General features: G+C 46.6%; 1 protein-coding gene across 1 annotated transcript in view; it reads right to left on the reverse strand.

The window, feature by feature from the left end:
- PRICKLE2 (prickle planar cell polarity protein 2) overlaps positions 1-4,891 on the reverse strand; it is a 319,612-nt gene extending 314,721 nt beyond the window's left edge. Inside the window, exons 1-2 of the mRNA XM_032867319.1 lie at positions 4,714-4,891; positions 3,848-3,933 (exon numbers count right to left, since the gene is read on the reverse strand). Coding sequence (XP_032723210.1) covers positions 3,848-3,933; positions 4,714-4,755 — 128 coding nt within the window. The 5' untranslated portion in view covers positions 4,756-4,891. The remainder of the gene's footprint in view (positions 1-3,847; positions 3,934-4,713) is intronic.
- Positions 4,892-21,840: the final 16,949 nt, after the last annotated feature.

Raw genomic sequence — 21,840 nt, forward strand, 5'->3', positions numbered from 1 at the left:
GAGAGTTCGGTGAGGACGAACTAGAAACGGGTATCACCTGGGAGGTAGAGCTCGGAACAGGGTAAGCACCCATCCCTGTCATGGCTGATGCTGTGGCATTATTATTGCTACTTTATTCATCAGAGCCTAGGCATTCACAGGGCAAAGCTTCCTGGGAAAAAGGGCTATTTTTCCCCTCCCTTCTCAAACTGGTTGCAAACAAGCAAGCTCAGTGAACCCCCACCGAGCGTGCTGTCTCATAGTACAGGAAGATCTTAGTTATTCATGATTTTGTTCTGCCCACGGTCCATGAAGATGCCTTAATGTTCCTCTTAATGCAAATTCCCTCTGAGGCCCGACCGCTGCGGGGTTGGCCCTAGGCTGCCTTCAGGTGCTGCTGCTTTGTGGCCCAGTCGCCTGTGGGGGAGAGTGCTTACCTCTGCTCCCCACCTGCCCTGGATCAGGTGGAGGAGGGCACCGTGCTGGACGACTGTGAGCCCTCTGTTCGCCAAAACAAGGTAACCTTCCTGGGTTTTTTTGTTTTGTTTTGTTTTTCTTTAGAAATCCTACAAATCCTGGGGCACCTGGATGGCTCAGTGGGTTAAGCCTCTGCTTTCGGCTCAGGTCATGATCTCAGGGTCCTGGGATCGAGCCCCGCATCAGGCTCTCCGCTCAGCGGGGCGCCTGCTCCCCTACCCCCCGCCTACTTGTGATCTTTCTGTCAAATGAATAAATTAAAAAAAAAATTCTTAAAAAAAAATCCTACAAATCCTCACATTTGCCACCTGCAGGTGTGGGTGATAACGGAAATGGGGAAAGAGTATTGTAACTCGGGGAAATTCCCACGAACTCTAAGGGCCATCCTTGGGGCCTTCGGCGTCTTCCTTCACACAGAGGAAGCCTCAAAGTACAGGGAACAATCCAGCATCCACAGGGCTAGGTGTTCGAACCCCGCACTGCTCTCTCTCTCTCTCTCTCAGGTGCACAGGAATCAGCTGGGGATCTCACTAAAGCTCAGACTCAGATTCAGTAAGTCTAGGGCGGAGCCTGCGATTTTTGGATTTCTAGCAAGTTCCCGGGGAGATGGTGATCCAGCTAGTTCCTGCCCCAGGTTTGAATTAACAGGGCTCTTTCTTCATCTAGGTCCCTTCTCAAATGCCACCTCCTCAGAGAGTCCTTTCCCGACCACCTTATCTAAAATGTAATTATTTGTTCAATGAGGGTAGGAATCCTGTCTGCTGTGTTCTTTGCTATATCCCCAGCACCCGCTGAGAGCCGGGTCCAAAGCAGGTGCTCAAATATTTGTTCGGTAGAGAAATCCCTCTTCAACAGCAGAGGGAAATGGAACTCGGGGAGCCCAAGCCATTTGCTGAAGGTCACGCAGCTTGTCAAAGCCAGAGCAAGACAGCAGGCCAGCTCTGGACTTGCAAGCCTTAGCTCTCTCCACCACACCAGAGGAGCAAACGAACACTCTTCTTGCCCTAGAACCTTCGTTAGTACCTTGCATCTGGAAGCAGGGCCACCACTCTGTTCTACTTTTGGGGGGGATGCCTGCTGGTGAGCAGTGGGTCAGAGGGGACCCGTGTGGAAGCAGAGCTGCTGGAAGAGAGGCCAGTCGGTAATGTTCAGGGTGCCTTGCTCCTCTGGGGTAAGGGAAATTCTCTCTCTCTTCAGGTCTGACCAAAAGGAGCCCTTCAGCCTCCGTCAGGACTCTTGCTCCTCTCAGGGCTCAATGGTCTCTTCCCAGGGCTCACAGCCTCCCCCACACCCCCGTCAGAGGAGCGGAAAGTGAGCATACTGCGGGCTCCAAACTGCCAAAAAAGAACATTGTGTTGTGACCCAGGATTGGTTGTCCCTCTTCTCCAAAAGGTCACCAGAAAATATGCCCATGGGGGAAAAGGAGGGAGCAAAAGCAAGGAGCGGCTTCCTTTCCAGCAATGGGTGGAAATGCCATAAAAACCCCATTCATGGAGCCCAAGAGAAGCCTTTCTGCTGCCAATGGGGAAACTGCCTCTGCATGAAAACCCATCTCAGCCTCATGAAAAGGTCTCTTTCCAGAAGAAAAGCTCCAAAATGGGCTGAAAATACAACACTTGTATTCCCGTCACAAAATCAACTGGATTAAAACAGCTAAAGGTTCTCCAAGAAACTGTGGTCGTGGAAGTCTAAAGTAACCTAGATACCCAGCAGCCTCAAACAGGCTACTGAGGCCTCCTCCCCAGCAGCCGTTGATAGGAAGCTAAAAAATAATTAACAAATGTAGCCAGTAGTTACCGTGGGCCTGATACTGGGCAAACAATGGGTTTTCCCCATCTCATCTAACCCCTCCCACAATCCTGTGAGCTGAGTACCACAATCATTCCCACCTGATGGTCAGGGAAACCAATTACTAGGGAGACCAAGGGACTTACTGGAGATCAGAGGTCACACAGAAAAAAAGGAGGAGCATCAGGCCACAACCCATACACAGAACCACTACCCCACAGGCCTCTGGGCAGAAGTTGACCCCAAGCTGCTGTGTAGGGGAGGAGCTGGGAAGCACTCTCCTGTTTGTGACTCTGCCTTTCCCACCCCGGTGAGCCCAAGAGATCAGAAAGGAAGCAGTGAGCAGTCGGGCCATACTGGACTGGGTTCACATTGTGAGGCTCCTATACCTAGCCCATTGACCACATACTTCCACATTTGGGATGTGCAAGGGGCCAGCTCAGACCACACCTATCTGGGCTACAAAACTGGCAGTGATGGATGCCTCTCTCTGCCCATTCCATATTTATAAGGTTGCCTGGCCTTGCCTCTGAGACAGAAGTTATTAAATGCTTGGGAGCCATAAGGGCTGTGCTCAGTGCCTTGAAACAAAGGCAAGGAGACTGCCAGACCTATCAGAGGCAGGAACAAAAGCATTTAATTTCTGAAGGAGCTGCTTGGGAATTTCCTTGTAACTGGGTGCCCAACACACATTACCATTTGGGAGAAAGTAGAGAAGCACGCACAGAGGGGTAGAATGAAATCAAAGCAGGCTTCCCCCCACCCCCAGCCTTGTGTCCAGAATCCGCCCACTTCAAAGGGCCATATGAGTGGTGGGGAAAAGGGAAAGATGCACTCATCAAAGAGAGAACATGTTAGGATGTCGGGGAATATTTTGTCACTGGTTTTTCCTTTTCGTGAAGTGGCCAAGAAGGATCCACCCCCTTATCCTTACATCATCCAACTGAGAGCCTGCAAGCCTGCACCCCAACTTTTTCCAACCAAAGCCCCAGCAGCCAGATGCAACGGGAGGGCACCCGGATCCCACATCTAACATAATCATTCCAATCCAGGCTGGGGCTGCCTGGAAGTCAACATTCACGGCACATTTAATAAGAAACATCTGGCCACTGAAGAAGGTTGACACAGCGCAGGCAGGCAGAAGTGGATTTGTGGGTGGGACCCAGAGCTACAGGAGCTGAACTGAAAACACAATTGGGAAACACCAGCTCATCCAAGGTATCCTCCACACGCTGCCCTGTGGCCCTCGGAGACACCGCCATGCCCAAGTTGAACCGTTTGGGGCTGTGCAACTTAGATACACTGAGTGTGGGTAGGAGGGACTCAGAACCCTCCCAGCAGGGAAATGCAGCTGGAGCCAGGCTCTCCTGCATCCCCCAGTGTCTGGCCACCACTTCCACCTTCTGATATTTGTAGCAGATGTAGCCCCAGTCTTAAAGGAACAGCCTTTGCATTCTTTCCATGTGACATACAAGTGAGATTTACAAAAGGAGATAAATATAGGCGTTTGTGTGAGCGTGTATATATAGATATAGATACATGTTTCCCCGCTCCCCACCCCCGAATTGTTACGCCTTTAGGAATCAGAGTTCATGCATCCTACCTCCATTTATGCAAGGCGAACCCGGGGCATTGGTCACCACACGCATTACACGGCTGGCCTCTCTCTATCCGCCCCAGTCCAGTCAACTTCAAAACAAAAAGACAACACAACCATGTTTCCTCCACGGGGGCTCCCTCCAAAGCCCCACTGGTGTCCCAAGCAGGCTGACCTAACCCTCCCATCCCACCTTATCACATTTGCCTCCAATGCTCTTCTCAGTTGTGGGGGACGCGGGGCGGGGCGCTGCCGGGCGCCCCAGGGGTGGTCTCCCGCATGGGGAAGGGTGTGTGGACCCAGGCGGGCTACCCCTGGCGTGGGCACCAAGCCACCAAGAAATGGCCATGGCTGGGGCTTTGTCTCCCCCAGACACCTTGGTCACGGGTTTCTAAGAAACAAAAGCAAGACCTTTCTGTTCCCCAGGGTCCGGGAGAAGCAACCATCGCGCATTCGCCTAGAGCCATGCCGGTGCTCCCGGGAAGGGGGCAGCACAGGACACCCCAAAAGACAGCCCAAAGTCAAGTCCGCGGCTAGAGCTCCGAGAGGCTGGACGGTGGAGCTTAGATACTGTGATTCGGGAAAAAGGGAAAAAGCGAGGGAGGGGGCTTTCCCGGGCGCCCCCGGACTGTGACACACAGGGCCACGGCTCGGGGTCTCGCTCTCGCCCAGACAGGGGTTTCCAGACTTAACCCCTTCCGCGCCTTGTAGCGCTCCCGCGCGCCCCGGACGCGCCCTCGCCGGCGGGGCCGGCTTACCTGGGGCCACAGGTGCGCGGCCGCCGGGCGGGGCGGGAGGGAAGCCGGGCAGGGGCGCTCTCGGAGGCCCGGGGGGACCCAGAGACCGGCCCCGCTCAGGTAGGGGACACTCACCGAGCGGCTGGAGAGTCTTTTCCGGGAGCTCCGGCTGAACATGGCCGGGCGCCTCCTGCACGCAGCGCCGTCGGTCGGTCAGTCCGCACCGCGGCGGGGAGGGCGGGTCGCCTGGGCGGGCAAGCTCGGCGGCCCGTGGCCTGGCTGTCTCCACCTCGCAGCTCCGGGCTCGCTCCGAAGCGCACGCTTCCCCCGCCTCCCTTGCTGGTGCCTCTCGCTCTCCCGCCGGCAGGTCCCTCCCTCTCTCCCGGCATCCCCCCGCCTCCCCGGGTTCGCCCCGCGGTCCGCGGGCTCTTCCCATCCCTCCCCCGCACCGGCTGCGCCTACTTTCTCCCTTCCCCGCCTCCCCGCCGGCCGGCCGCGGCTGCCTCCGGTCCCGCACCTGGGCCCGCCCACAAAGGCTCGTCCCTCACCCCAGCCCAAGTTAGGGCAGGGACCACTTGAAGGCCCCCTGTCGCTTGGGCCTGAGAAGCGGCTGGAGGTGGAGGGATGGGGGGGTTAAGTTTTCTAAATGAAGTCATAATTCACTTAAGTAAATTGCGGGGCACCATTCTGCCAGTTTTGGCAAATTCATGCAGACCTACAACAGCCAGCACAATCGAGATCTAGAAGGGTCCCCTCACCCTCAAAAATGGGCTATTTTAAAAGTTAGTGACATGCCTGGCATGTATTCACTAAGTCCGAGTAGATGAGGAGGATACCCTAAGCCCTTACCCCCACAGCCCCCGGAATACAGCAGCCGCTGAGTACCTGTTGAACCCGCGTAGGGCAAGCTTTGACTCTCCCCCTCCCCCCACCGCGTGCCCCTGCTTTTCCCACCGCTTGGTCGCTGGTGATCTTCCCCAATTAACTGCCTTTGTGATTCCGTCTCCTTATCGATTAAACAAAGGTATAACAAGAGTCCTAATCTCACAGTGCTGTTGAGAGAGATGAGCGGGCCCAGGTACGGCTGTTAATAGATATTGTTAACAGGCACAGACTAAGGGCTCATTAAAGATTAACTGTCAAAAAAAAATTTTTTTTTTTTTTTTTTTGCCAGTCCGAGCGTATAGACCAGGCTGTCCACTTCCCACTGATGTGGGAGCTTAAATACCACCTTCTCTGAGAACGCTGACCCCCTGTTGTAACAACCTAAGGACTCCATAAATGTCAAAAGGAGACATTCTTGTTGTCAAAAAGATACTTCTCTGGGCTTAGTGTTTTTCTGGGTGAGACATTGAGCCTGAGAGCTGAAAAGCTTGTGTGCCTCAGGTAATAACAAATTAGTGGCAAGGCCAGTCTATGTTGGGGCTACCTCAAAAGTCTGTGTGTGTGTGTGTGTGTGTGTGTGTGTGTGTGGCCCCCCCCCCCCCAGCTTAGACACCTGATGTGTATTAGCATTTGTTGATGATCACCGGTGCCCAGAGATTAAGGTTTGATTTGAGTTCCAGGCCAGAACAAGGGTGAGGAAAGTGCAGAGCGAAATTTACAGGGGACCTGAAAAACTCAGGAATCGAGATTAGCAATATTTTTATGGAGTATTTAATGTAATTGTAATGTACTGTCATGTAATGCAATTTTTTTTAAGATTTTTATTTATTTGACAGAGATCACAAGCACCCCCCCAATCAGAGGCAGGCAGAGAGAGAGGAAGGGAAGCAGGCTTCCCGCTGAGCAGAGAGCCCGATTCGGGTTTCAATCCCAGGACTCTGGGATCACGACCTGAGCTGAAGGCAGAGGCCTTAACCCACTGAGCCACCCAGGTGCCCCTAACGCAATATTTTAAAGTAATTGATGCAAAAAAAGTCAATATTTTAAATAAAGACCATATCCTACCCTGTACTTACCTGCCCCTCCTTCACTCGCCTCACCGGAATCCTAGCTCTGGAAAAAATATTCCACCGCTTAGCGGCCTAAAGGGGAGACTCTTCTACATTGCCTTTAGCTGTTTACCCAACAGCCCCCTCCCCCCAGCACCAGTAGCTGTATACTTGCAGAAAGTAACTGCCATGGCTCATTCATCTCTTTATTTGCACAGGCCTAGCACAGTCTCTGGCTCATTTCAAATGCTTGACAAATGTTAAACGACTAAAGAGAAGGCAGTCGCTAAACCCCAGGTGATCATCAGTACAGGTGCAGAGGGCCCACCTGGCCTTCTCAGCAGGGTGACCACATTCCCTGCTCCATGCTGCACCGTGCGTGGCCTTCTACTGGCAGGTGTGGGTCGGGAGGACCATGTTCTAGCTGTGGATATTGCCTACTTGTATTTTAATTATGAAATCTGTTAGCAAAGGTCAGGAACAAAACCAAGGCATTACCAGTCTCTGACAGATGGAAGGAGCGTATCCGGAGGAAGCAACACCTTCTTCAGATTCCTTGGAAGGAAGTACAAGGGTCCATGGCAATAGTCCTGCCTCTGGATGGACGTGGCTGTGAAGGATGTAACAGTAATTGTGTCCTTGGGGAAAGCGGTGTGGGTGATCTGGGCATTTCACTTTCGTTTCTCGGTTAAAGAGAAGAGGCCAAGAAGATGTATGTGGTCTCCCCGTGTTGTCTGATCGAGCCACAAGCATGAGGCCCAATTCCACCTCCCAAACAGAACCCCAAGGACTTCCCCTGTTATTGGCCATTTAAATGGGGCACCTGGTTGGCTCAGTGGGTTAAGCCTCTGCCTTCGGCTCAGGTCATGATCTCGGGGTCCTGGGATCCAGCCCTGCATCAGGCTCTCTGCTCAGCAGGGAACCTGCTTCTCCTCTTTCTGGTTGCCTGCTTGTGATCTCTCACTCTCTGTCAAATAAATAAATAAAATCTAAAAAAAAAAAAAAAAATCCCTGACACGGGGGAGCCTGGGTGTCCCTGTCAGTTAGGTGTCCACCTCTTGATTTCACTCAGGTCATGATCTTAGGGTTGTGAGATCGAGACCCGAATCATGTGTTCTCTCTCTCTCTCAAATTAATAATGCTTTAAGATAAAAAACCCTGAATCTATTTAACATTGCATGTTAATCATACTTCAATATTTTTTAAAAAGCAGGGAAACTAAAAAAAAAAAAAAAATTTTAATCACCCCCTGCTGGGTGAGTCCTCCTTGGCTTATCTCCTCGGAACAGGAGCCAGTTTTCCGTGGGCTTACTTACACCTGAGGCTCACGTTTGAGAAGCAGTGTTTTACTTCTCTAGTCAACAAGCACTTTATCTTGCTTAGGAAGATAAAGCTTAGTAACCAGGAAGGAAAACTCATTCTCCCTGTCAGCTATAGGTGAACAGTAGGCAATTTTATTTTGCTTTGTATCACTGCATTTACCCTTCATAGACCTCTTTGATGGGTGCTCTTTCCTCATGTCTCAAGGCAGTGCAATTACGGATGGAACCTGGAGAAATCCTGGTACAGGATTATTGACATGGAAAACGTCTTTGCTATCATACAATGTGGGAAAACAAAACCAGTAGAGGCTGTCTGGCTTTAATTCATCTTAAAATAGACATCAAAAGACTGGAAAGACACACACAAAATAAGGGTTTTTTTTTTTTTCCTTTTTGCTGCTTAAATGTATTTCCTGTGATGAACAGATGCTCATTTTATCATCAGAAGTGTAAAATTATTTATCTGAATGGAAAATTGTGTCCTTGTTGCCTGAGGTCTTCTGATAATCAAATCGGAACAGGTGTAGCAAGAAGCTGTTGGTCTCCCCATCCTTTGGTGTATGCATGCCTGCCTTCTGTGTTTGGGCTTTTCTATTTTTCCTTATATGAATCTGAGACTATTAAGCCAGGTGAAGCCTCTGACATCCTGTTTCCACGCACCTGCAGCAAACCTTAGGGATGTGTGCACATAGCGCTTCCTAAAATAGGGACTAAGAACAAAATATCTCAACACAGGCCCACCCAGGTGCACATCTCCTGCTGTTACCTACTGGAAACAATCCTGAGTGTTGCAAAGGGGGGGAAACTCCCTGAACGGGCAGCCAACACTTAGAAGCTCCGTGAAAGCACCCCCCCAATCAGAAGTCTACAAAGGAGTATTTGGGAAAAGCGAGGGAAGCCATGGGTGGTGAGGGAGTTGGCGGGGGCGACAGGAGAGCTTAATCTCTTCATGGTGGGATCATAAGGGGCTTTCCTCTTTCATCCCAACCAACTCTTCTGTAGTCTACACATTTTCTTATATGAGCATGACACCGATATATATAATCAGAAAAAAAAAAATTAAATCAGGAGAGAACTGTAATAAAGAGTATTGATGGGCTAAGTATTTCACAAGGCATCAAGTCATCTTAAATTTATATTCTCATATATGTAAAGCAAAAATATTTGAAATGATAAAAGGTACTATGCTAAGCATCCTACCTCTTCTCTTTGAAAATCCTTAGAATTCTGCAGAGCCATTGGCCTGGCTTATCCTAAAAATTAAATTACAAAGAAACCACAAACACATGGTTAAAGAATAATTGTGACAGTGCTGTTTCTAAGAGGAAAAAGAAAAATCACAGGTGATCTAACTACTTAACATTAGAGGATCAGTTAAATGAATAATGGTGCATCCATCTAATAGAATTCTACTCAGACATTAAAAGTAATGTAGAGGGGCGTAATGTAGTGGCTCAGTGGGTTAAAGCCTCTGCCTTTGGCTCGGGTCATGATCCCAGGTTCCTGGGATCAGGCCCCACATCAGGCTCCCTGCTTAGCTGGGGGAGCCTGCTTCCCCCTCTTTCTCTCTGTCTGCCTCTCTGCCTACTTGTGATCTCTGTCAGATGAATAAATTAAAATCTTTAAAAAAAATAAAAGTAATCTAGAATGTAGGGAAATTTGTATGAATATTGTTCCATTTGGAAAGCAGGTTATAAAATGGCGATATGCATTCACCATTTGCAAAAGATATCGGGTACTTCTTAAGCTTTCATTTGAATATTGGAAAGTCCTGGGAATACAACAAAAAATAATAGTTGTTATCACTTATTTTGGGGTATGGATTTTTAAGTGGTTTAAAACTTTCCCTTTTGCTCATCTAATTTTTATAAAAATAAATTTGTGTTTAGGGGCGCCTGGGTGGCTCAGTGGGTTAAACCTCTGCCTTCGGCTCAGGTCATGATCTCAGGGTCCTGGGATCCAGCTCCACATCGGGCTCTCTGCTCAACAGGGACCCTGCTTCTCTCTCTTTGCCTACTTGTGATCTCTCTCTCTGTCAAATAAAACAAAAAAACTTGTTTCTTGTATAATAAAAAAGTTAAAAAATATATGGAATATGTAAATATTTGACTTTTTAAAGTTCTAGAGCACTAAGTGGTCCTAAGTGGTAGAATATAGATGATTTTTTTAAATCTATCTATTCTCAATTTCTGCAAGAAGTTTGAATTATTTTGAGTGAAAAACACTTCTAAATTTGAAAATATAATGGGTTTTAAATATGCATATATAGTTGTTTTGTATGACAACTACTACTATTCTTTCAGAAGGAGAAATTTCAGGTTTCATTTCTTTGCAATTTTCCACGTTGTTTTCCCCTATGACATGCGTGTCTTTGTAACAACAGAAAAATACTCGTTTTCCCTTCTGTTCCTCCCTTTAACCATGCACTTGAGGGCTTTATAATACTGTGCTCCTGGAATTCCCAGGGCCCCTATAAAAACACAAAGATGCAAAGTTGACTTTTTAATAATTCCTTATACTGGTGTTGCAGCCTAGTGTTTCTGAAATACATTCCTAAGTAACAGGCTGGAACTCCAAGAGTCACAGGAAGGTCAGAAGAGGACACAAACGCTCCCTGAGGTCATGTGGTTTGCTCAGTACCTTGCCCTGTTGAGAAGTGGCTCCAGAAGGAATGAAGCCCAGCTTTGTTGTGCCAGGTTTCATGATCCCTTACTGCCTATGAGGGAGAGCTTCCATTAAAGTGCTCTTTCTCTCCTTATCTGTCTCTCCTTTTCTCTCTCTCTCTCACTCACTCTCTCTCTCTCTCTTTCCCTCTCTCGCAATTTCCCTAGCTGTCTCCTCCGACGCCACTCTCCCCCACCCCCCACACACAGAGAAGTGTTCAGGTTCCTCGCGTGCCCTGGGGTGAGAGCTGGTTGCATCCAAGCGTCATCTTCTAATTTACCCAAATATATCTTTGAAGGACCAGTTTGGGTCTGAGGAAACAGTTTGGGAAGGTGAGTGACCATCTTTCCTCCTTGACTGCCTGCTTCCCCTGATCCCATCAGACTCTTTTTCCCCCTGCTCACCTCTCAAGGACGCCACTTTCCTTCAGCACTCAACTTGGTGTTGTATCATTTTCCCAAGTGCCTTCTGTCCAATAAACAGAAAGGAACAGGAAAGAGAAAAGAGCTTTCTGGCACCCATTTCCCTCCATTGTCCTGGTCTACGCCTGAGAAGCATTTTGCCAACAAGGTCTGACACAGGGAGCGGGATACCTGGATGTTGATACCTGATTCTTCTCTGTCCTAACTCCAAACTAAATTCTCTGCCCCACCCTTCTCAATCTGTCTTCGACTTAATGGCCTCCTTGTCTCACAAAGACACTATCTATGCCTATGCTTTATGATGGTAGAAGGTGAGAGGACTCACTTAATGAGATTTAAACACTCGCGACGACAGAGGTCCACAATCAGGACAGGAGAATTATGGCTGCAAGGTAGGAAGCCTGGCTTACCAGAACCCTTTACTCCTGCCCTTCAGCACTGAGCACTGTACAAAGAGCAGCGAGCCGCAAACTTGGCTGCACATCAAGAACAACCTGGGAGAACTTCAAGAATCCCAGTGCCCAGGCCACACCCCAGGCCAATTAAATTGGAATCTCCAGGGGCCCGGCCTGGGCACAAGCATTTTTTTTTTTTTTTAAGATTTTATTTATTTACTTGTCAGAGAGACAGAGAGAGTGCACAAGCGGGGCGCAGGGGTAGAAGGAGAAGCATGAATAGGGAGCCCAGTGTGGGACTCGATCCCAGGACTCTGGGATCATGACCTGAGCCACAAGCAGATGCTTAACCAACTGAGCCACCCAGATGTCCCAGGACACAAGCATCTTAAGAACCCCCTGCGTGATTCTAAGGTTCAGGCACAAAGCAGAGCTCTTGCCTCTGTGATCGTTTAATCAAGGGCTTCAAAGGGCCAGCTCCTTTGGCTATGGTTTGCATTGGTTATACTTTTTGTGTTCTTCCAGAAGCTGTGCCCTGCTCTGAATTTAACAGAATATTCTAACATCTAGGTAACAGTTTATAACATGCAGGGTTTCCACTGCTATCCAAAAATTCACTTTATCCTGCTTCATTATACAAAAGACCTACATTAGTACCTGTTTTCACTAACTAAAAGAAATCTGAAGGTGATTTTTGCATTTATGAAATGCTGAAAGATTTCATAGGAAGACTCTACTTTGAGATGGCAGGGGAAACATGTCTACCTACACAGTTGGGTCCAGATTTCTAGAGAGACTTGTGTTTGCTATGCCTGGGTCTAGGCCCCCCATTGTGGAGCAGCTAGGACAGGGCCAAACTCTGATCCAAAGGAGTAAAATATTGGGAGGGGGATGGGACACAGCAATGCAGGAGAATCTCCTTATTGGCTGTGTGCATAGGCATTCCGGGGGAGAGGTAGGTCTAACTGGGATTGTTCGAGATGCCGAGCTGTGGCGGATGCAGCCTCCATCCCAAGACAGAGGAATCGTACATAAAACTCAGTATTTGCAGACTCTTGGCACACCTAGATTCCAGAATGGGGCTGAGCTTTATGTCAAAGCTGGCAAAGGGCCACCTCTGAGCTGGCTTCTGGGAACAAGGAGACAGCCTACCACCTGGGCTTCAGAAGTATAAACTCAATCGTAGCAAAACTATTTATGTGCACTGGTCCGAATTTGTTGGACCACCTGTGCTGGGCTCATGGCTCCCTTCCCCACCCTATAGAGACCCACTGGACGAATTACTGGACCAGTAACTGGACAGGTACTGCTACCAGCCAAAGCTGGCTTCTGTGCTCCAATGAGAATCTTTCAATAGCTTCTGTGAGCATAGACAACAATCAAATCCACAATGCTGATGAAAGAAAAAGAGCCTCCGATTCCCAGAAACGGCATGGATTTCACAAACAAATGGCTTCAAAGGATTAGAGCTAAGTTACCATCTCAGGTGAGGCCCACATTTAGTGTTTTGTGACAGCTTCATCAAATGGATCTGATTTTTCAAGATTTCAACCCAGTGGCTTCCCTTATATGAAATTTCCATGATCCGTTTTTTTTTTCTTTTTTCCTTTTTCCTCAACCAGCAGCCCCTCAAAACCCAACCTGATTTAATACCTTGATAAGACCCTTTCCAGATTCTTTCCAGCTGGGAAAGTTGCCTCTTTTGTCAAGCCCAGAGGTTCTGAGCCCGGGCTGCGCATGATAATAACCTGGGGAGTTATTTTCTTTAATATGTCAATGTATGGCCCCATCCCAATCAATTAAATCAGTATTCCCGGGGTGAGACTTGACAATGGATAGTTCTGAAAGCTCTCCAGGTGAGTTTAAAGTCTAGTCAGCCTTGGAAACCTCCAACCCATCTCTTTTTCCATGATTTCTGTAGTCATCTGCCTAGATTCCCTTTAGGGCTGCCTATTCTGCATTACACTTATCCTACACTTCCCCCACCCTCTGAATTCAAAGTAGATATCGCATCTCAGCTCAGGAGGTACCAGAAGAGGGAAACACAGAGCAGGATAAGACTCTCTAATTTCTTGCTCTTCTAAGGTGATGTCGGTGATGGGCAGCTTTGAAATTACCTGGAAGCTCATTTAAATGACATAATCCTATTAAATCGAATCCGAATTTAAACAAAATCCTTAATCAATCAAATGCATATTGGAGTCTGAGAAACATTGTAGTAATTAACTCACGCACTCACATCCTCATTACCGGACCACCCGGCGGCCCCTCCTTGATGCCAGTGTTGGAAATACGGGCTCCGAACCACAGTCCTCTGAGGTACCGACTCTGTATGAAGCCGTGTCCTAGCTGCTTTCATAGACATGGGTTCTTGCTACAGCTTCAGGAGGTAAATGTACTATTACCGTAAATGAAAGAGAACAAGACTCAGAGAAGTGAAGTGACTTGTCCAAACTCATAAGTGATAGACTCGAAATTTTGGTAGAGGTCTGTTTGATTACAAAGTTGGTTCTCTCTCTCTCTCTCTCTTTTTTTTTTTAAGATTTTGTTTATTTATTTGACAGAGATCACAAGCTGACAGGTAGGCAGAGAGAGAGAGAGGGAAGCAGACTCCCCACCAAGCAGAGAGCCCGATGCGGGGTCCATTCCAGGACCCTGAGATCATGACCTGAGCCGAAGGCAGAGGCTTTAACCCACTGAGCCACCCAGGCACCCCACAAAGCTGGTTCTCTTTACAATAAAACAGGTGCGGTGATTTGCCCAGAAACAGGTGGGCACACAGAGTGGGTGAAACAGTGAGTCATCCTAGCCCTTCTGACTTGGGACAGAAACCCACAAGACTCTGTCCCTGACACCATAGAAGGAGAGACCAGTTGTCCTGATCTAGGAGTGAGTCATCATCCCACCTTGGAAATGAAAGGAACATTGAGTGGCAGGCACAACCCCGCTGAGAAGCACCCCCCACCCCCCACCAGTCCCCAGAGAGCAGTCTGGCCCCTTTCTTGGCAGAACCCTCCTGAACATGGAGTCATTTCCTCTTCAGCAGAGAATCTGATCTCTTGAGTATTAAAACTTACACTTTTCTTTCATGTTCTCTTCCAAACCAAAAATCATCAAACCAGATGGCCCTTTCTCTGTCATGTATGGGACACGCACAGTTTAAAATGGTTGTAAAAAAAAAAAAATGGCAGTATTGAACAGAACTGAACCTTCCTACATAGCTGAGATCGTTATGTCCAAGCCGCTCATGAAGCTACTCTTAGTTTCTGGCTCACGAAGCCACTTCTCTCATCTTTTAAAATGGATAATTAACACCACAGACGAGGTTAAAAACTAGATCTCAGCAGAGGCCTTCATTGGCCTTCCTTGAGCTTGTAAAATGAATGAGTAATGGACTGAACTGTCCTCTCTTCATAAAAGCAGTTGCCAGGACATGGGTCTGTATAGTTCAGGGCTGCCTAGCCCATCAAGTCTATCTGTAGAGCTGTTATTTCTTGCTCACATCACATCATATCCAGGGCAAGCGGACCAGGAGAAGAAAGAGGGAGGGGGAAGGAGGTGCTCTGCTCCACCCAGACCTCAGGCTTCTGATCTACCATCTTGCAGAAGTGTCCTAGCCAATAGGGCCGTCACTAGTTTTATGTGCTCTTCAAACTTATCAAGAGTAACTATTCACCTCCTCAGTTACACTAGACACATTTCCAGGTCACAATATCCCCATGTGATGAAACGCTGTTATATTGAACAACGCTGAATAGAAGCTTCCCATCATTCCAGAAAGTTCTATGGGACAGCTCACTCTAAACTTCAGAGTCCTCCACTGGGTTGTTTGTATCCTACAGGCAGGGAAGAGGAGAGGATATGGAGGGTTAATGAGGAAAACTCTGCTAGGGTGTGGGAATGGTGACATGTTTCCCCTTGATTCCAGCAGCAAAAACTCAAGATTTGGCCCACCTTACTGCAAGGAACCTGGGACGTTTCTGCTAGTTTTGTGCCTAGAAAGAAGCACAGACATGGGTGACCCCTGGGCACCTTGTTGTAAGGGCCTTACGGGATATGTAATTCTCCATTCCTTGTCATTCTAGTAGGATAAGCCAAGCTTCTAAGGAACCTTACCTGACTCTTGATTGCTGTAGATGTAAATTCTTGGTGAAAACAAAACAAACAGAACAAAACAGTAATTAAGGTGTTGGTGAGGGTCGACTCTTGGGTGCAAAATCTTTGACTACGGTCAACCACTTCACTTGATGAAGAAAGTCTCAGGACGTTCATCTCCCCAGTGGCAAACTATGTGGAAAAGAGGCTCTGTTTTTATGTTCTAAATCAAGGTTGGTGAACTCTTTGTGTAATGAGCCAAATAGTAAATATTACAGGCTATGTGGGTCATACAATCCTTATCACAATGACCTGACTCTGCGACAGTAATGCAAATGCTTTCATAGAGAAATGAGTGTGACTGTGTGTTAGTAAAACTTGATTTACAGAAGTAGGTGGTAGGTCAAATTTGGTCTGTGGGCTTAGTTTGCTGATTTCTGGCTCATTGGGATAAGCCTCTGCCTTCAGCACAGGCCATGATCCCAGGGTCCTGGGATCGAGCCCCACATTGGGCTCTCTGCTCAGCAGGGAGCCTGTTTCTCCCTCTCTCTCTGCCTGCCTCTCTGCCTACTTGTGATCTCTGTCTCTGTCAAATAAATAAATACAATCTTAAAAAAAAATACTTCATTTATCTATTTTAGAGACTGGGGATGGGGAAAGGGAGAAGGAGAGAGAAACCCAAGCAGATTGTGTGCTGAGCATACAGTCAACATGGGGCTCCATCTCACGGCCATGGGATCATGACCTGAGCCAAAACCAAGAGTCAGACACTTAACCGCCTGAGCCACCCAGGTGCCCCTGATTTCTGCCCTTTTACCAGGTCCTCTTCCCTCTCTTGAAAAATCACCCTTCTCTTCTGCTCATATCTTCCAAAAGAGGAAGGTAAAAAGAAAATATTACTGTGTATGTAGAACCAACATTCTGTGTTAAGCATTTCACTGGAGTTAATTACATTTCATTTAATTCTTCCAGCCCTTTGAGTTAGATTTTGTGATTGTTCCCATTTTACAGATGAGGAAGCTGAGGACCAGAGATGTTAAGCAGCATGCTCAGTGAACACCTAGCAGGAAAAGGTCAGGCTGGGATCAAAGCCACGTTTGGCTGACACAGAGGCTGAGATTCTAAGTGCGTAATATACACTTCACTATACACTGGGGCTCAGAGCACATCGCTTAATATCCCCCCAACATGGCAATCAGGAAAGAATTTATCCATAGGCATCATAAGACAGAGGAATTGGAACAGGAGATGGAAAAAGATACCAAATAGTTGTTGATGGGCTTTATTTGTGAATACTGGGGCGGGGGGTGGGGGTTGGGAGGGGATGTAAAATAAGGACAAAGCATATGAACTATGTAGTGGTCTATAGTCTAGCAGGGGCAGATGGAGAAATCATTACTGTGATGAGCTCAAGGCTTATTAATGTGCCCAGGGGTAGCCCTCCCCCATCATATTAGAAACAGGGACTTTTATCTTTGACATCAGCTCTCCTATCCCCAGTTCCTAGCCTTTTTTAAAGAAAAAAATGCAAAATTGGGACATGGGTATAGAGAGATATATTTAAGTGGAATGGAAGAAAGGAAGGAAGATTTTTGTTGAGCATTTTCTGTGCTCTCCCTTCTTGTGGGAAGTCTGGGTAGTGAACAAACCAGAGAGAGAGAGAGAGAGAGAGAGCAGAGAGGAAACAGCCAGAGAGGTAAATTACACAGCATATTGTTTAGAATGAACAGAGGTAGAAAAGAGCCTGAAAGAGCATGTGGGCTGCTCTTGGATAGACTTGGGTGTGGGGTGGTGAATGAAAAGCTCTGGTATCACGAAGAGGTATGGGAATTAAGAAGGAAAGGGAAATGGTAGGGTTTTGAGAAATGCTACCACAAGTTATAAACTAGACCACTTACAACATTCTTTGGGAGTTGCAATTAAAGCCCTAAGTTACCACTGTGATTACTTTTGATTTGAAGATGTGACTCTACAAGAAGACTGGGACCTTGGGATTTTTATTGGATTTTATTGGGCCAAGTGACTCCATTTTTAACCTCTGAACTTGTCAGAGGAATCCAAGTTATATGCAAAAGAGAATTATAGTAGTCATAGCTCATGGAGTAGAAGATTCTCCTTCTCTAGAAGTCTCCATGTAACCATCTATTGTGATGTTGCAGGGAGAAATTTAGAAGCCATGTAGAGGAAGGGTTCTCCAATCCAGCTGAACATCAGATAGAATTGGACCTTACATAATCCAAAGTCCCAGGCGACTTCCATTTCTGTAATGGTGTGGGGGACTGACCCTTTACAAAATCTCTCCAGGGTGTTCAGAGGTCTGGGAGTCAATGATGTCAAGAGCTGGACAAGGTGACCAACATTGCCTCTTCCAAGTTTGACACGACAGCAGCATCCCCCACGGACCTCTCCTTCATAAAAACATACATCGCAGGGATTCTTAGCCAATTAGAACACATTCTATTGAAAAGGAAGTATATCCAAAGGGTCTTTCAAGTAAATAAAGAGAAATAGAGTAAACAAAGTCACTATGAAGTTAGGTCCTGCTTCTTTTTGGGTCCGCTCAGATGACCCTTTAAGCACATGAAACAAGTCCACTTACCGATTTCAGCGCCCTTCATCCACATCTACGGGCACCATCTCTTCTCTGAATTTAGGCCAAAATATCTTTTTCATGAGAAAAGGGAGTTGGATGGACAAAACAAGAGACAAGAGGTTCTCAGTCCTGCCACAAAAATTCTTCTAGAATCCAGGTGGTTGTGGCTGACAGGTATAATCTGGAAAATAGCGAGTAAACTACATATTGTAAAAATGCAGTCCCAGGTGAAAAGCCATAAGGGAGCTTCTTACGAACAAGGCTAAGTTACGATGACTTTTTCTGTAAACTGAGTGTGTAAATTGGGATTATAATGTTTGATATTTTCCCCGACTGCAAAAATAATATCTGTTATTGCAGAAAACATGAAACATTTAGAAAAAATAGAAGATAAACTAAAAATATGTGTAATTCCATCACTGGGAGAGAGCGATCTTAAATATTTTGGGGTACATGTTTCCAGGTGAACACACACATACGCATATGCATATATATGAATCTATGTGCATGTAATAAACTGTTTCCAAAAAATTGGAATCAAGCTGTACATACTTCTTTGTAACCTCTTCTTCCCACTTCAGCTCGCTTGAGAATTTTCTCACATTGCGAATATTTTTTCACGGTTGAGTTCCCAGAGCCTGCATAGGATCCTATTAAATCCTGTCGTGGGCCAATGAGGCCGTTTTCAGCCTTTGATACAATGGGTGATGCAACCTGTCCATACCAATATTGTCTTATTTTATTTACTTTATTTTTATTTATTTTTAAAGATTTTATTTATTTTTAAATATATTTTATATTTAAATATATATTTATGTAATATATATTTAAATATATAAATATATTTTTATATTTTAAATATATTTTTTATTATATTTCAAATATATTTTTATATTTGACAGAGAGAGACACAGTGAGAGAGGGAACACAAGCAGCAGGAGTGGGAGAGGGAGAAGCAGGCTTCCCACTGAGCAGGGAGCCCAAAGCAGGGCCTGATCCCATTACCCTGAGATGCTGACCCGAGCCAAAGGCAGATGCTTAATGACTGAGCCACCCAGGCAGCCCTGTCCATATCAATATTATTTTAAATCAAGACACAAAGATATAACCTGTGATGCCAAGGAAAACAGTGGCACTGCTAAACATCTTATGTTTTATTTATTCTCAAACACTGAAGCTGTGTCTTGGGAAGGGGTTACCAGGTTCAAGGGTACGGGGCTAGTCCTCCCACGGTTGGCTGCAGCCGACGAGCTGCTGTGTCAGCCGACTTCTGTTGTAAGAGAAGCACATCCCCTCAGGTGTGCCAACGCCCTGCTTTATGCTCTGGTTCCTGGGCTCAGGAAACCTTTTGTCCCTCCAACAGTAATAACACTAAAAGGGGCAGAAGAAGAAAAGAAAAATGGATGGGTCTGTTAGGGGCTGAATTGTGCCTCCCCTGAATCCCTGTGTGGAAGCTCTAACCTCCTGTTCCTCAGAACGTGACTATATTTGGAGACAGACTCTTTGAAGAGGCGGGTAAGGTAGAATGAGGTCATGCGGTGAGTCCTAATGCAACGGGTCTGAGTTCCGATCTCCTCTTCTTGTAAGGACACAGTCATACAAGACACACACCAAGACCACGCAAAGACACAGGGAGAAGACGGCCATCTACAAGCCAGGAAGAAAGAATTCAGAGCAAACTAATCCTGCTGACACTCCGATCTTGGACTTCTGGCCTCCGGAATCATGAGAGAACCCATTTTGGTTACTGAAGCCACCTGGTTCGTGGCACTCGCTTAAGGCAGTTCCTGCAAATGAATATAGCTTCCTAATACTTCTTCAGAGAAATTCTGTTAAAACTTTTTTTTTTTTCCTAAAAAAGAAAAAAAAAAGCTAACCCCAAATGAAAAAGCCCTTTCTCCTGAGTCAACCCCCTATGAGCAAGCAGCTTTAGATTCTAAAAGATGGGACTGGAATTCAGACTCTGGGACTCATCTGCAGTGGGACTTGGATGGGTGTGAACCTCAGTATCCTCATCTGTGAAACAGGGGTCATGACTCCTGCGCTAAATAAAACCCACCCTCGGGAGGTGCTGCACCTGGCAGATGGGAGGGGTCTCCAGCACGGTAGGAATGAGGATCTGCGTGAACCTTGCTTGCCAGCGGCCTGGGCGAGCTCATCTGCCTCCCTTGCAGATAAAGTGGGTCGTGAGAAACCATGCCATTTTTAAAAAGAAAACCACATGTTCAAAACTTTTGCTTTCAGGCAGACTTGCTGGGTTGAGCCCACACGATGTTTTTTAAAACTTGGAATTAGCTGTCAATATTTTTAAAATAAGAGATTCTGCACAAATGCTGGGTTTCTGGCTTTGGGAAAAATCCGAAAATCTGGCAGCACTAAGCCCCACGCTCCTATGGCTGTGTTCAGCTGCGGCTACCCAGCAGCTGTCCAGCCTTCTGGCTCACATGGCTTCTGGGCACGGAACTCGTCCGTGTTGCCTGCCAGGCCCTGGAGCATTGCATTCGTAACCCAAGCCTTAATGTGCAAACTAATTTCTATAAATAAAAAAATACGTACACGTATATACCCATATATACGTGCATGTATATGTGTGTGTCCCTTAAGTCACATGCCTCTTGACATTATTTCAACATCTTTTCCTAAGAATCTACTCTGCTCCAAATATGTACCTTTGACTGAATAAAACAGAATCCTAAAAACCCTATCACCACATACATCCCAGTAACATGAAACTGTACAGTTCCCCTCATCTAACCTTTCATTTTATACATGTGGTCGCACAGCCCATTTTACAACCAAAAATGTAGCTTTGAAAGGGGCTCCCCGAAATTACCTAGTTTTCGTAAATCCTCACTGTTGCCAGAAACCTCAGAGATTTTAGGAAAGGTTTTGGGATCTGATTCCATTTTGGTCAAACAAACAAAAAGAAAGAAACTCAAACATTTCATTAGTCTCATTAATTTTCTTTCCCTCCCCGCAACCCCCCAAATAACATGGAAATGATCCCAGGTATTCCGAAAACACGGGTTTACCTCCACCCAGCCTGTGAACCTCTGGGTTGTCTTGTATTAGTTGCTAGGTAACTGAAGATTTATGCACATCTATTGTTAATTTCGAAGACAGTTTCCAACTCTGCCATAAACAGCCCTAGAAGCAGACACCACACTTGCTTAAGAGAGGCTCTTCTCACCCTCCCCGAGATGAGGCATTTCAGGGCACATCTACAAGGTCTAAAATACTCTGGTTTAAAAAAAAAAAAAAGTAATGCTGGTAAATTCCAAGCTGTCTGCAAAAAAGTTGAGCAAATGTGAGACATTTGGGCCCGTTTCCAGTGCCCTCTTGTGCCAAATCCATTATAAGTTTTATTCAAAGAGTGGCATCTACCCTCTTAGTTCGCCTATACAGAATCTAATCTTGTGCTTCTCTCCTCCAATCCCTCTAAGCAACACCAAAATCCTGTCGTTGAACAGCAGACTGTGTATCCCAGAAGCACCTGCAAAGTTCTTTCTCAAGTCAGTGGTATCATGACCTTTTAAAAGGCTCTTGCTGAGCACAAGGACCATGTACTCTGGGTTGGACCACAGGCACAAATTTTATTGTCACTGCCTGGGGAAGTGATGGGGGACCCAATCTCTACAATGTCGCCCCCACAAACCAAAGTTTTCTAGAGTGATCATAATTCTAATGACCCTTGGCATTGAGGGGAGCATCTCCTGCTTTGCCGGGAACTTCCCTGGCCAACCTAGCGTTGGATTTTGCCTGGGACTTCCACAGACGTTTGGCTGGTGGCATCGTCCATCACTTCTGGCTCAGATGACCTGCTGACTCGCACCATCT

Source organism: Lontra canadensis, unplaced genomic scaffold (genome assembly GCF_010015895.1).
Source record: "Lontra canadensis isolate GAN:19392208 unplaced genomic scaffold, GSC_riverotter_1.0 scaffold34, whole genome shotgun sequence".
In the NCBI taxonomy this organism is placed as follows: Eukaryota; Metazoa; Chordata; class Mammalia; order Carnivora; family Mustelidae; genus Lontra; species Lontra canadensis.